General features: G+C 39.7%; 1 protein-coding gene across 1 annotated transcript; it reads left to right on the forward strand.

Moving 5' to 3' along the window:
* Nucleotides 1-6,719: 6,719 nt before the first annotated feature.
* On the forward strand, nucleotides 6,720-12,678 carry LOC134285026 (cytoplasmic FMR1-interacting protein-like; the record flags this gene model as incomplete). Its single annotated transcript, XM_062844892.1, is given in 4 exon segments — nucleotides 6,720-6,790; nucleotides 7,463-7,784; nucleotides 10,939-11,853; nucleotides 11,911-12,678. Coding segments are annotated over 3 exon segments (1,893 nt in total), but the record flags the coding sequence as incomplete, so codon positions are not given.
* Nucleotides 12,679-14,311: the final 1,633 nt, after the last annotated feature.

The following is a 14,311-nucleotide window of genomic DNA, read 5'->3' on the forward strand; positions in this document are numbered from 1 at the left end:
TTCTGCGTGTACAAACTTAAAATGCATTTTAAAAATAGTTTCCGGGCAAAAAAAATTATGAAATTTTGAGATTCGACTGATTTTTGAGTGGAGATTCCGATTATGACCTAATCTCAAAACCCCTAAAGAAGCCAATTAAGCATAAGTTCACACTCTCAGGTTCACACTAGAATATATTATTTATTTATTTTATTTATTTATTTTTGTCATTTATTATTTATTATTTTAATTATTAATTTATTTTTATTATATTGTTTTTAAATACTGCCACACACGGTTTTACCCCAACCAACGAACATTTAACCATCCAGACAACGCATCTAACGAGCACCCAACGAACGAATCGGCACTGTAACATGCTTGGTTGAATGGCTAAATTTTGTGATGTGTATTCACGGAATACAAAAACAGCATGCTAAAATTTCCAGTTCCGGTAGGTAAAAGAAGGACTTTGTAGAACCATCTGCTGCTATAGAGTGCAGTTATGTGCTACCACAGAGAACAGACATCCAGGCTAGAACAAATTTCAATCAGAAAGTTGTGTAAGGATTTGAATCTTCACTTGGGTAAGGTTGCAAACCAATACACGATGACAACACTAACGCCACCGAACACCATATTGCCACAGTCAGTGGTGAATTGAAACATTTCAAGTGGTGAATCAAATTAGTATCGGAAATTACCCGATTGCAGCGCCACGCTATTGCCACTTGTGTTGCCGATTTCAAATGGCCGTTAAATTCCTTACACAGTTTCGGAACTGGACTTGGATGTCTGTTCTCTGTGGTTTTCCTTCCACCCGAACGCCCTAGTAACACCTTTCTGAGCCGCCTCATGTCGGCTACAGGATCCCTCCTCCTTCAGAGATTCCATCAGAAATCCTCCAAGGTTTCCTCAATGCATTCCTTCATGAATTCCTCCAGGCATTCCTCCAGAAATTGTTTCCGGGATTGTTCCTTGAATTCCACCTGGAATTCCTACAGAAATTTATCCAGGAATTCTTTGAGGGATTTCTTCAAGGACTTTTTTTTTCCAGAGTTTCGTACAAGAGTTCATCTAAAGAATTCTCCAGGAATTACTTTAGAGAATCATCCAAGAAATCTGTCCAAGTAACCACGGTGCTGAAGCCTTATTGCATGCTGATATACGGTGTATTTAGAGCAATCATTACTTTACAATGTAAAGTACATGCAAACTTGTTGATTTAAAGTGGAAATGAGCAATTATAGAATCAAATTAAGATTATACTGGTATAATCTTAAATCAGTCGCATAATTGCCATTTCCACTTTAAATCAACCTTAAGTGTTCATGCAAAGTAACGATTGCTCTAAATATACCGCATATCAGCATACAATAAGGCTTCAGCACCGTGATTACTTGGGTGTGGTACCACAGACGAATTTCGTCGGTGGTGGTACCGTAAACCGGGGTCAAATTGATCTCCGGGTCGAAATTGATCAGACGTTTTTCAGTTAAATCAAGCATACTTTACATAGTTTCCTTCCAAGTATCGTGATGTAGGAATCCTATACTACACGATACATGTGAGAAAACTATTTAAAACATGCTTTATCTAACGGAAAAACGTCTGATCAATTTCGACACGGAGATCAATTTGACCCCGGTTTACGGTAATGATAATATCTGCATTAACATGTCTAAAGGGTCTAACTCGTTTTGTAAACAAACATCCCGGATAAAAAAATACCATTCGTTACATGGTAAATATTATTAACATATGACTGGTTTTATTGTTCACAATAAAACACACAGTAGATATATTGTTGCGTTTTACAATAGAAATCAAGCTCATATAGTTCGTACAATAAGTGAACATTAGTTTTATTAGTGACTAATTGATGCGATTGTTTTTTTATAGTTCTTAAATAACCTAGGGGCAAGACACTGTGCAAACGAGAGTAACTCTGAGAAATTCTGAGTAACTCTTTTCACCAATGATCGACGAAATTCGTTGAAAAACACCCCTAAAACTGCAAGAAAAGCGAGATATCGGGCAATATTGTTTTGATTTTGCGATAAATCAGGCAACACTAAAGCAAAAACGGGAGCAATCCAGAGAATTTCTGAGCAACTCTGTGAAGGAAAATGCACTCTCCAGCACAGTGTCTTGCCCCAAGTAAATAACTTAAAGTTACTATCAGTAAAAATGATTTTAAGTCGTTTTCATACAGTTGGAAAAGTGTTTCCAAAGTTCTCATGGACTTTTTATTAAAAAAAAGTTTATTTATCAATAACACTTGAAAACGATTCGTAACAAATAAATAACAATAAATATTATTGTTGCTTGGGTCGAGGCTTGGATCATGTTATTCTATTCTGTATAATCACATACAAAACCACTTGACATATTTTTTTAGTTTTCGTTTTTAATTTGAGTACAGTAGATGTTTTGGTTATCAAATGTTATTCGGTATAGCTGCAACGACTGACACACGTCAAACCGTGTTGGCAGAGGAAACTCTCAATTAATAACTGAAGAAGTACTTATAGAAAACTAAGTAGCTGAAAAGCAGGTTTCATCCAAGTGAGGACGTTACGACACGAAAAAAATGAACAATGATTTTTCTATTGTTTCCAAATAGATTAAAGGAATCTTGTAACTACCATTGATAACAATACAAATACAATTAGTTTAATGGGGTCAATGAATTAACTACATCGACTGTTTTCCTACTCTCCGCATCGACCAATGTGGCGCTAGCTTCTATGCGCGAAAAATCGCAAAAATATTGTATGGCGAATACCATCTAAAGGCAAATTCTTCAAAGTGGTACACATTATTCGAAAAAATATTTGGTAGTGGTTGTGCACAATGGTGACCACTATTAAGCCTACCATATATTTTTTCGGGAAAAGCTTTGTATTTCAAGTAATTCAAGTTTAGATGCATTTCGCCATACAAAATTAAATTGTTTTACTCCTGCTGATCAACTGTGGCTGCGCGCAAAGCGGGTAGTCCATTGAACCGATGTTAAAATAAACATGCGATAATATTTGTTGTTATGTAAACAGATTTCACCTTTGAAAAACCATAGAATTCATATTTATCGGTAACAATTTTCTCCAGTATTTACAGTGGCCACATGAATTGTGAACGATTTATGGTATAGATCATATGACCTGAGGTCTGACTTGTGATATTTGGCAGTTATTTGAAAATATTGATGATAGATTTTATCAACAGCTGCCAAGCAATACATACCAGATAGGCATCAGAGTGTTTGATTCTTATCATAAAATTTGCATACTATTCTGGCGGCCCTTAGTGCTCGTAAATGCTAGATACAGTGAGGGTTCGCTCGTTGGGTCACGACTGCGCCCCGATTAGCGAATCGTGTTCGTTCGTTGGGGCAACTGACAACTGATCAAAATGCTGTACACACACGCAAGTGACGAGAAATACGTCACGAAACACTCACATACTTGCACAAACGATCTGTATATAGGAGCTGCGATGCGACGACGATCAGACGTCAAACTCGTTTTGACATCGATTTTGACATTGACAGTGCTTTTTAGTTGGGTTTTGCTCCAACCAGTGAACATTCAACTATCAAGACAGCCCATCTAACGAGCCGCCAACGAACGAATCGGAACTGTATAAATGTTAGCGGCAAATATAAATTCTATGCATTTTTAAAAGCGAAAACTTCTTACAAATAACAACAAATACTATTGTAATTTTATTGTAACAACGATTCCTTTGATGCCATTCAATTAATTGTATTTGTATTGTAAGAACAATGAAAAAACATTAGGATATATTGTATTCTTTTGAAAATTGCCCTAAAAATGTCTCATAAAAACACAATACATTCTATTGTTTTTCACGTAAAAATGTATGAAAATTTTCTCAAAATTTTATGGTTAAGATACATAACAACCACCATTTTTTATTGTAAAAGTGCCATTTACCATTCGCCGAATGGTATAGTACAATAGGGGTGATAGTGAATGTGCTGTGCCAATTACAATTTTTTTAATGGTGAATAATTGTCGAAAAAATGGTGTTGTAACATTAAAATTTATCGTATTTTTATGATATTTTTTATCAGGGATTGTTTCTGTCGCTGTAGGGTCTATCTCGATCTACCCACGCATTTGGGGGCCGTTATCAGAAAGATCTATCTTCGTTCTTTCTGATAACGGCCCCCAGATGCGTGGGTGGATCGAGATAAGCCCTACAGCGACAGAAACAATGTTTGTTTACAAAACGAGTTAGACCCTTTAGACATGTTAATGCAGATATTATTTGTATTATATTTGTCAATTGTATGTCTATTGTCTGTGACGCATTGGTTGTTTACTTGACTATGGAAATGTCATATTGATTATGCACTGAAATAAATTTTGTTGTGGAAACTACCGATTCCATAGTAAAATTACTAACCGTACCTATGATTCTCAACCGACAACAATTTCCAGTTAATTCCACTAAAACACTGTCAACTTAGGGAACGTTCAAAAATTAGTCCAACATTTGGGGGAGGGGGGGGGGTGGTGTCTAGGAAAGTGTGACAGTACATGTATAAAGTATAGGGAAATAGCGTGACAGAGGGGGGAGGGGGGTCTAGAAATCCCGAAAAACGATGGACGTAATAAATTATTATTATTATTTATTTATTAAAGAGGTTTTAACAAAAAGTCATTCGCCTCCGACGTAATAAATGAACCTTCCCTTAACTAGCAGTGCAGTTAACATAACCAAAAATAATCTTAATTTAACAAATGAGCATTGTATTTTTAACCATACTGTGTTGTAAAATGCGTGTCCTGGAAAAATTAACAATGTTTTGTTGTTGAGATGACTATGCTTTAAGTTGAATTTACTACAATGCATTGTAATTTCAAGCTTATTTCAGTTACCTTAACAGATTTTGTTGTCGGTTGAGAATCATAGGTACGGTTAGTAATTTTACTATGGGATCGGTAGTTTCCACAACAAAATTTATTTCAGTGTGCTCATAATAAACAATAATAGTAAAATGTATAAAGAATATGATGATTAACCTGGGCTTGTTAGGGGAATATCTGTAAATAAAAAGAAAATCGCGTTAAGTACTGTTCCTTTGAATTCCACTAAGAATTTGCAGTACTTGAGTCGAGTCAAGTACAAGACACTGAAGACAGTTGAGGTCGAAATACGTATCTGTCAAAGGATGCAAATTCTTAGTGGAATTCAAAGGAACAGTACTTAACGCGATTTTCTTTTTATTTATAAAGAATGTGTTACATTATTTTTGTTATTGAAATACCACAAAATCCTTCAGGAATTCTCCTAGGCATTCTTTCGAGAAAATTTTCAGGCATTCTTCCAGGGATTCCTCCTTGGATTCTTGCAGAGATTTCTCTAGCATTTTTTCTGCGATTCCTCCAGGAAATCCAGCAGATATTCCTCCAGGAATTGCCTTTGGGACTCCTGGGATTGCTTCAGGAGTTCGTTTTTGGATTTCTCCAGAAATACATGCATGCATTCATCCAGGAAATAATCAATAATAATAAATTATGTCAGCAGTTCATCAAGGAATTTCTCCAGGAAATACTTCAGGGATTCTTCATAAATTCTTTCAGGATTTTCTCTAGGAATACCTTTGGAATTTTTCCAGGCATTCCTCCAAGAATTCTTCCAGATCTTCCTCCGGGGATTGCTGCAAGGATCCTCCAGGAATTTCGCTTAAAATTCCTCCAGCAACTTCTTTAGGGATTTTTCCACGATTTTCCCCAATGATTCCCCAGGGATTCCTTCAGAAATTCATTCGAGGATTTCTCCCGGAATTCCTCGAGAAATTTCTCTAGAAATTCTTCCAGGAATTTCTCAGAGGATTTTTCCAGAAATTTCTCCCAGGGGTCCTCTAGAGATCTCGCAGAAATTTATTCAGTAATTGTTGTAAGAAATCCTCCAGGAATTCCTTCAAGGATTTCTCCAGCAATTCCAAGAGGAAAACCTCCAGGAATAACCCCAGGCATTCCTCCAAGATTTTATTCAGGAATTTCTCCAGGAACTCCTCCGGGAAATTGTCTAGGAATTACCGCAAGAATTTCTTCAGAAATCCCTCCAGGAATTTCTCTAGGAATTTATCCAGAAATTGCTCCTGGACATCTTTCAGAAATAATTTCAGCAATTTCGCCAGGGTTTTTTTCTTCAGAAAATGTTCTGAGGATTTTTTCAGAAATATTGTTCTAGAAAATTCTCCTAGAATATCTATCTTCAAAATTTTTCAGGGACCAGCACAGTGGTCTGCACATGACAGAAAGAAAACCAGGAAAATAATTTAAATAATAATTAACCAGGAAAATAAATTATAATATAACACTGATTTTTCATTTGGGCCTAACTGATATTTTCGAGTTCGCTTCATCGATCCTCTCTTTGTGTTATCACAGAATGTGTATTGAGTTTTCCAAAGATTTTTTGGTTGAAATGCGAAGAAGACGACTACATGTTGCTGTAGAAACAAAAAGAATAATGATTTTGTTTGTTTTGATCAAGTTTTTAGCGAAACAGAGAGTCGCCGAAGAGAAATCGATCAAGTCAGTTAGGCCCTTATGATAAAAATTAATGATTTAATCATTGTCGAATAATATTATTTTAATAATAATATATTTATTTTTTTATCAGGCAGGTTTTGCCAAATTTCCGCCCATCACTGTACCGCACAGCGCCATCTCCGGGCGAACATTCCACTGCGCTAGTCTAGCACAGCATCCTCCGTCGTTGATTGATGTGTGTAAAAATTTTCGACTGGAGGGCGTAGATTCGTGTGCAGGTAACTATTTTCGCCTCCGGTTGCGTGAAATTCGTGAAAGTTCCGACGGAAAATACCGCTTCCGTGTAGTGCCGGTGCCCATGCATCCACGGAGTGTAAAATCCACCGGAAACGGTGTCGATCGGGGTCGTAAAGTGCAAAACAAATTCGCTTCCCGTCGGGGAAATCGCTGAGCACCATTTGTCATCCATTTTTTCTCCCTCTCTGGGTGTGCGTGCGCCGCGCCGCCACCACCCACCACCACCCTCGCCTTTGGTTGGTCGTGTGGGGTGGGTTTGTTTACGTCTCGTCTTTGCAGGCGCTCGCTCGCGCTCGCCGGACGAGTGTAAACAAACATGCTCTCGTCGTCGTCGGTCGTCATCGTAGTAGCGGATGCGTGCGATTGCCTGTAGTTGATGCACGTTGATGCCTGTTGATGCGTATTTTTATTTTATCTAGCAGGTCTAGCAGGCTTTGCATTTACAATCATATCGTAAAGCGCCTACTGCTTTCGGTTGGTTTGTTTTGGGAATGTGATTCGCGTGTTGCTCGCGAGATGATTTTGACGGGTGGTTGCACACATGAGCGCGTATCGAAGCGCCTGGAGCTGGATTAAAACGAGTCGTTTAGCTCTGATTACTACGATCGAACGTTACGAGGGGAGATTCATTTAACGTTGCATTTTTTGTTCAGTCATTTTAGGGAGCATAGTAAGCGGTACACTGTTTAGTGAGTTCGGAATCGCGACGCATACGACCGAGGATTGCTTGGACGAGTTGGCAAGGGTGTAGCAAGCGAACGCAAAATGGCACAGGAGAAGATTACCCTGGCCGATGCGCTTTCCAACGTGGAAGTGCTAGATGAGTTGCCCCTGCCGGACGAGCAGCCCTGTATCGAAGCGCAGCCTTGCTCGGTGGTTTATCAGGCCAACTTCGATACGAACTTTGAGGATAGGAATGGATTCGTCACCGGAATTGCCAAGTACATCGAGGAAGCAACCACTCACGCTAATTTGGTAAGTGCCGAACCAACTGCCAATGGCCATTTTACGATTCTATAACATTCCCCAGAAAACCATTCCCCAGAAAACCAATCCCCAGAATTCCATTCCCCAGAATGTACCATTCCCCAGAAAACCATTTCCCAGAAACCCATTCCCCAGAATGTACCATTCCCCAGAATTCCATTCCCCAGAATGTACCATTCCCCAGAAAAAAATAAAATTATTGCTTTAATTCTGAATGGTTTATATTAATAGCTAAAAATCAAATATTTATTCGTAAAAAATCACCGGAAGAAACATCCTGCCAAAAATTCTTATTTGACAAGAAAGACTTCGGAAATAAGCATGATTTGCCTTTACAATTTAGGCTATTGGTATAATTATTGGCATCGCAACTGCTTACTTTTTCAACATACATTTTTCCTTCTTTTCTGCATAGGCTGTTCTTTCGAATTGTACTTTTCAGTAAATTATCGGCATCAAAACTTTTTACATTTTCTACGTAGTTTTTTCCTTCTTTTCTGCATAGGCTATTTTTTCAAGTTACACTATTCAGGTCATTATCGGCACCACAAGCACAGGTGTTTAGAAATTTAGAAAAAATATGAAATAAATATAACAGCAATTTTAACACCGGTGGAGGCTGTAATGCCCATAATTTCCCGAAAAGTGCAATTCGAAAGAACAGCCTATGCAAAAAAGAAGGGAGAATCAATGTTAAAAAAGTAAGCAGTTGCAATGCCGATAATTTCTTGAAAAGTGCAACTGGAAAGAACAGCCTATGCAAAAGAAGGGAAAATTTTTGATAAACATATAAGCAGTTGTAATGCCAACAATTCTTATAACGACTCAAACATTTTTTTTAACGAAGAAGGAAACGTAACACTCTGATAATTTCCATCGTACATCGATTTAACGGTTTATTTGAAAATTTGAGAGTTGACCAACTGCCAATTCGCGGCGCTCGCATAGTTTTTGTTTGAGTTTGACGTTTGCTCACTACTGCCACCTAGTTGATGATTGGCCAAATTCAGTCCTTTTAGAATTAAGCGAACCTATTCCCGAGACTAAAATTTAAATCGAAAAATGTTCGAAGTGTTACGTCTGTTTGTCTGTGGTGACATTGTTTTCCTTGCGGCATTCAAAAACCCAACACTGTTCCTTTTTTTAAACAAGCTTTTTTTAGAATTTAGGCAATTGGTACAATTATTGGAATTATAACTGCTTTCATTTTCAACATAGAATTTTCCTTCTTTACTGCATAGGCTGTTCTTTCGAATTGCACTTTTCAGGAAATTATCGGCATCACAACTGCCTACTTTTTCAACATAGATTTTCCCTTCTTTTCTACATAGGCTGTTCTTTCGAGTTACAATGTTTATGCTAGTTACAATTGGCACCACAAGCACAGGTGTTTAGAAATTTGAAAAAAAAAAATTAATAATAAATATAACAGCAATTTAACACCGGTGGTTGTAATAATGCCCATAATTTCCTGAAAAGTGCAATTCGAAAGAACAGCCTATGTAGAAAAGAAGGGAGAATCTATGTTGAAAATGTAAGCAGTTATAATTTAAAATTTTTTACTAATTGCCTTAATTTTAAGAAGAATATTGTTTAAAAAGAAGGAACATTGTTGGGTTTTTGAATGCCAAAAGGAAAACAATGATACTTTTTCCCTTCTGTTGGCATTCAAACTGCTTATATGTTCACTTTTTCTATTCCATTCCATAGTACAGCATCCGCTCGATAACTGACTGCTGTTTAACTGGACTGCTTTTTAACTGGGCGCTCGATAACTGGACCAAAGTCCAGTTAAAAAGCAGCTGTCTGTCAAAAATAAACAAAATTTAACCTCACTTTTTGCAAATCAGTAAACAAAACAAAATATAACAATAGCCTCCGGCTCCGGGAGCTCAATCCAGTTATCGAGCGGCGCTCACTAACTGAACTGTCGTCAAAGCCCAGTTATCGAGCGGAAGCTGTATTGGAATAATGATGAAAGCCCTTCTCATACCGCAAGAATGAAGAGCCTTTGAAGCGAATAATTAGGAACAGCCATTGGGATGGATCCCTCCAACCGTTTGCAAAGAAAAACGTGGCCAGTTGAGTCTTAAGTATCTTGTACACTGAACAACATCAGAAGAATATGCGTTTTCTCTGTAAATTTTGCACATCACTTTTAAAACGTTATTCATCGTAAAACAAGTGCTGCACAATTTTCACAAATCTGTCAAAAACAAAACATTTTATAGCAACGCAACTAACAGTTTGTGAACTTTCAAGATAGGTTTAAAGATCAACATGCAACTGTGTACAATGGTAATTCAAACGTTTACTATTGTAGAATATTTTTATGGATATATATGTATGAATTTCGCACTTTGATTGTACTTAGGTATTACATTTATGTGATTGTGAGGAAAGTTAGTGGTAATATGATAAAATCTATGCATTTTTATGCGAGTTCTGGTTGTCTGGGATGTATGTATGTATACATTTTTACCTTAATTTGTTTCATATACCGTACAAGAAATAGATATTTGCTCGTAATAACACTATAATGTTAAAATCCTTGCCTTTAATACTTATGACACACATGTGATACAAGAATCACTGTACAATTGCGCTTGAAATGAGTTAGAATTTTCTTGACACTGCGTACCGTTGTACAGGAATAATACTCGTATCACATATCTGTCCGGGGTATAACATATCATTATGATCAACATTTTACTGTTTGTGTATCGAATTAAACTTTTTAGCAGAGTATATTAAGCTTTTCTGGGGAATGGTACATTCTGGGGAATGGATTTCTGGGGAATGGTGCATTTTGGGGAATGGATTTCTGGGAAATGGTACATTCTGGGGAATGGTACATTCTGGGAAATGGTTTTCTGGGGAATGGAATTCTGGGGATTGGTATTCTGGGGAATGGTTTTCTGGGGAATGTTATAGAATCCCATTTTACATGTGTATATTGTGTGGCAGGCACAAAGGCAGTCAAGGAAATTTCCTTTATGAAAAGTTCCTGGACCGACCGGGAATCGAATCCGTCACCCTCATCATGGCCATGTTCAATACCCACGCGTTTACAGCTGTGACTATAAGGGTCGTGGTATTTAACTGCTTAGCATTATTGACGAACTTTGTTCCTTTGTTCCAGAATCAACTGCTAGATGAAGGCCAGAAGCATGCGGTCATGCTGTACACCTGGCGGTGCTGCTCCCGGGCAATCCCGCAGCCCAAATCTAATGAGCAACCGAATCGGGTGGAAATTTACGAAAAGACTGTGGAAGTCCTTGCTCCGGAAGTGAAAAAGCTGCTCAATTTCATGTACTTCCAGCGGAAGGCCATCGAGGCGTTTTCCGGAGAGGTCAAACGCTTGTGCCACGCCGAGAAGCGCAAGGATTTCGTCTCGGAGGCGTACCTCCTGACGTTGGGCAAGTTCATCAACATGTTTGCCGTGCTGGACGAGCTGAAAAATATGAAATCCAGCGTGAAGAACGATTACAGCACCTACCGGCGAGCTGCACAGTTTCTAAAAGTAATGAGCGATTCCCATACGCTCCAGGAATCGCAGAATTTGTCCATGTTTTTGGCCACGCAGAACAAGATCCGGGACACGGTCAAAGATACGTTGGAGAAGATCATGGGCTACGAAGACCTGCTCTCGGATGTGGTCAATATCTGCGTGCACATGTACGAATCCAAGATGTACATGACCCCGGAGGAGAAGCACATGCTGGTGAAGGTGATGGGCTTTGGGTTGTTCCTGATGGATTCGGAGATCTGCAACATCAACAAACTGGACCAGAAGAAGAAACTCCGCTTGGATAGGATCGATCGGATTTTCAAGAATTTGGAAGTGGTGCCGCTGTTCGGGGATATGCAGATTGCACCGTTTAACTACATTAAGAGGAGCAAGCATTTCGATCCGAGCAAGTGGCCACTGTCCAGCTCGCAGGCCATCAGTCCGCAGGCAGACTTGATGGTGCATTTGCCCACGATCAGGGAGGACCACGTGAAGTACATTTCGGAGCTGTCGCGGTATAGTAACGAGGTGACGACGACCTATAAAGTAAGTGCAATGATGAAAACTGCCTTGAAATCTTTTGAAATTTCCTTTTTCTTTCAGGACAACGCAACCGATGCAGAAAACAAAGCTACGGCCGACCTCGCCCTGCGAGGTCTCCAACTGCTCTCCGAGTGGACCTCGGTCGTCACCGAACTCTACTCGTGGAAGCTGCTCCACCCCACGGATCACCACCAGAACAAGGAATGCCCGGTGGAAGCGGAAGAGTACGAGCGCGCCACCCGATACAACTACTCGGACGACGAAAAATTTGCCCTCATCGAGGTGATCGCCATGATCAAAGGCCTCCAGGTGCTGATGGCACGAATTGAAACCGTTCTCTGCGAAGCGATCCGCCGAAGCATTTACGCCGAACTGCAGGACTTTGTCCAGTTGATGTTGAGGGAACCGTTGCGGAAAGCGGTCAAGAACAAGAAAGACCTGATCCGGTCGATCATCATGTCGGTGCGGGAAACCTGCGCCGACTGGCAGAAGGGAACCGAACCGGCGCATGATCCGGCGCTCAAGGGAAAGAAAGACCCGGACGGAGGTTTCCAGATCGGTGTTCCGCGGTTGAATGTGGGTCCGTCGTCTACGCAGTTGTACATGGTGAGGACCATGCTGGAGTCGTTGATTGCCGATAAGTCCGGGGGTAAGAGGACGTTGCGGAAGGACATCGATGGAGCTTGCCTGTTGCAGATTGATGCCTTTCATAAGCTGTCGTTCTACTGGACGTTTTTGTTGAGCTTCAGTGAAACGTTGCAGAAGTGCTGTGATTTGTCACAGCTGTGGTATCGCGAGTTCTACCTGGAGATGACCATGGGGCGGAAAGTTAATGTAAGTTGAGAATGTCAGTTATTTTTGAAAATCTTTTTTTGGATCTCATTCAAGCATTACTGTTGGAGTATAAGAATTAAGCTATACCCATTATCTGTGCTCTCTTATTGTTATTACCTTATGGACAGACTTGTTAGAATCCCAAAATGGCCGCTACAATGGCCGACTTTGGGACTTACTCACGATTTCGAGGGCACAAATCTCTTCATTAACAAAACCAGCTATAACACCTGATCCTCTTATTTTAAGCTTATTACAAGTGAGCAAGAACAGAATAATGAAATTCACTGTTAGAAGCTTGCTTGCTTGAGATTTGTGCGTCTGAAGTTCTGATGCACTGTTGAAACGGGATTTCAAGACGTTTGTCCTTAACCTACCTAAACGCGAGCCAGCGTCTGCTTTTAACAATTAGCTGTGCCCAAACAGTTACAATGTTAGTTCCTTAATGGACGTTTAAGCGATACGGACGCTTCTCTTTTCGCTGCGCGTGTTATCTCCCCATTATTTATTAAGACCCAAGATTCATCAAGACGGAGCTGAATTCTTACACTTCGATGAACGACTATGTCAACCGGGACATGTCTACCGCACATCAGCTGAACGGAACCAATTGCTCCGACGAGTGAGAATGATGCTGCTTGCCAGTCTTTCCGACGAGTATGTACCAGCATGGCACTCGAAAACTGAGAAATTTCGATCACCGGCGACGAGATAAAAACAAAATTGTTGCAGGAAGTCATGTTCTCGATTCAGGACTCATGCACATTGCAAAACCGCAGCAGCTGGTCGAGGTAAATATAAGCTGAAACCCGAAACAAAAAGTGAACCCCAAACAGGATCGAAATGCCGCAATAGGCCATAAGTTTTGCCACATGGTACTAGAGCGCAGAAGCTCTAGCAAAGACGATGTATTTTGTGCGATGCAAAAAAAGTAGTATACCCATTCCAAAAAATAACGACCCATATAGAATCGAAGGATGATAAGTGAGGAAGTAACGCTCAAAACAGCTGGACTCTATCACGGAACTGAAACGCATAGTGGCTGATACGATCAAAGGGAATAGCGGAGTAAGTGAATTCATCCCTAAGTTCTACTGGAACGACGAGCTCTCTCTGTTATATAGAAGGAAGGAGTAATGTTGGGGAGAGTTTATCCGCCTCTCTAACGATGAAAATCTGGCGAAATCACAAAGGGCGAAGAAAAGGCTGAAAGAAAGAGCAGCAATAACTAAGGATATAGACCCTAGGAACACCAAGGAAAATTGGAGATTGGTGAAACGACTGCGTTGCAGCCATGTAAATAAGGACAAGAACAATCTAGTACTCACAGAGAAGACAAAAGCGTTGGAGTTTCTGGAAGGACATTTTGGGCCAACACAACTAGCGATCGTGTAGCCCAATATATCATGTGCCTCGCCATAAACAAGCTACTTGATCTTAAACAATGGAATCGCATAATTCATCAAAAGAAGGGCCACTCAGTACCTGGAACACATAGCTTGACGTACGAAATCCTGAGAAATTTGAACACAGAGACGAAACAAAAGATTATCAAAGAGATCAACTCATATTACGCCGGTGGCAGTTTCAAGCAACCTGGTCGAGGTGCAACAGAAGTGTCATCATA

Source organism: Aedes albopictus, chromosome 1, assembly GCF_035046485.1.
Source record: "Aedes albopictus strain Foshan chromosome 1, AalbF5, whole genome shotgun sequence".
Classification (NCBI taxonomy): domain Eukaryota; kingdom Metazoa; phylum Arthropoda; class Insecta; order Diptera; family Culicidae; genus Aedes; species Aedes albopictus.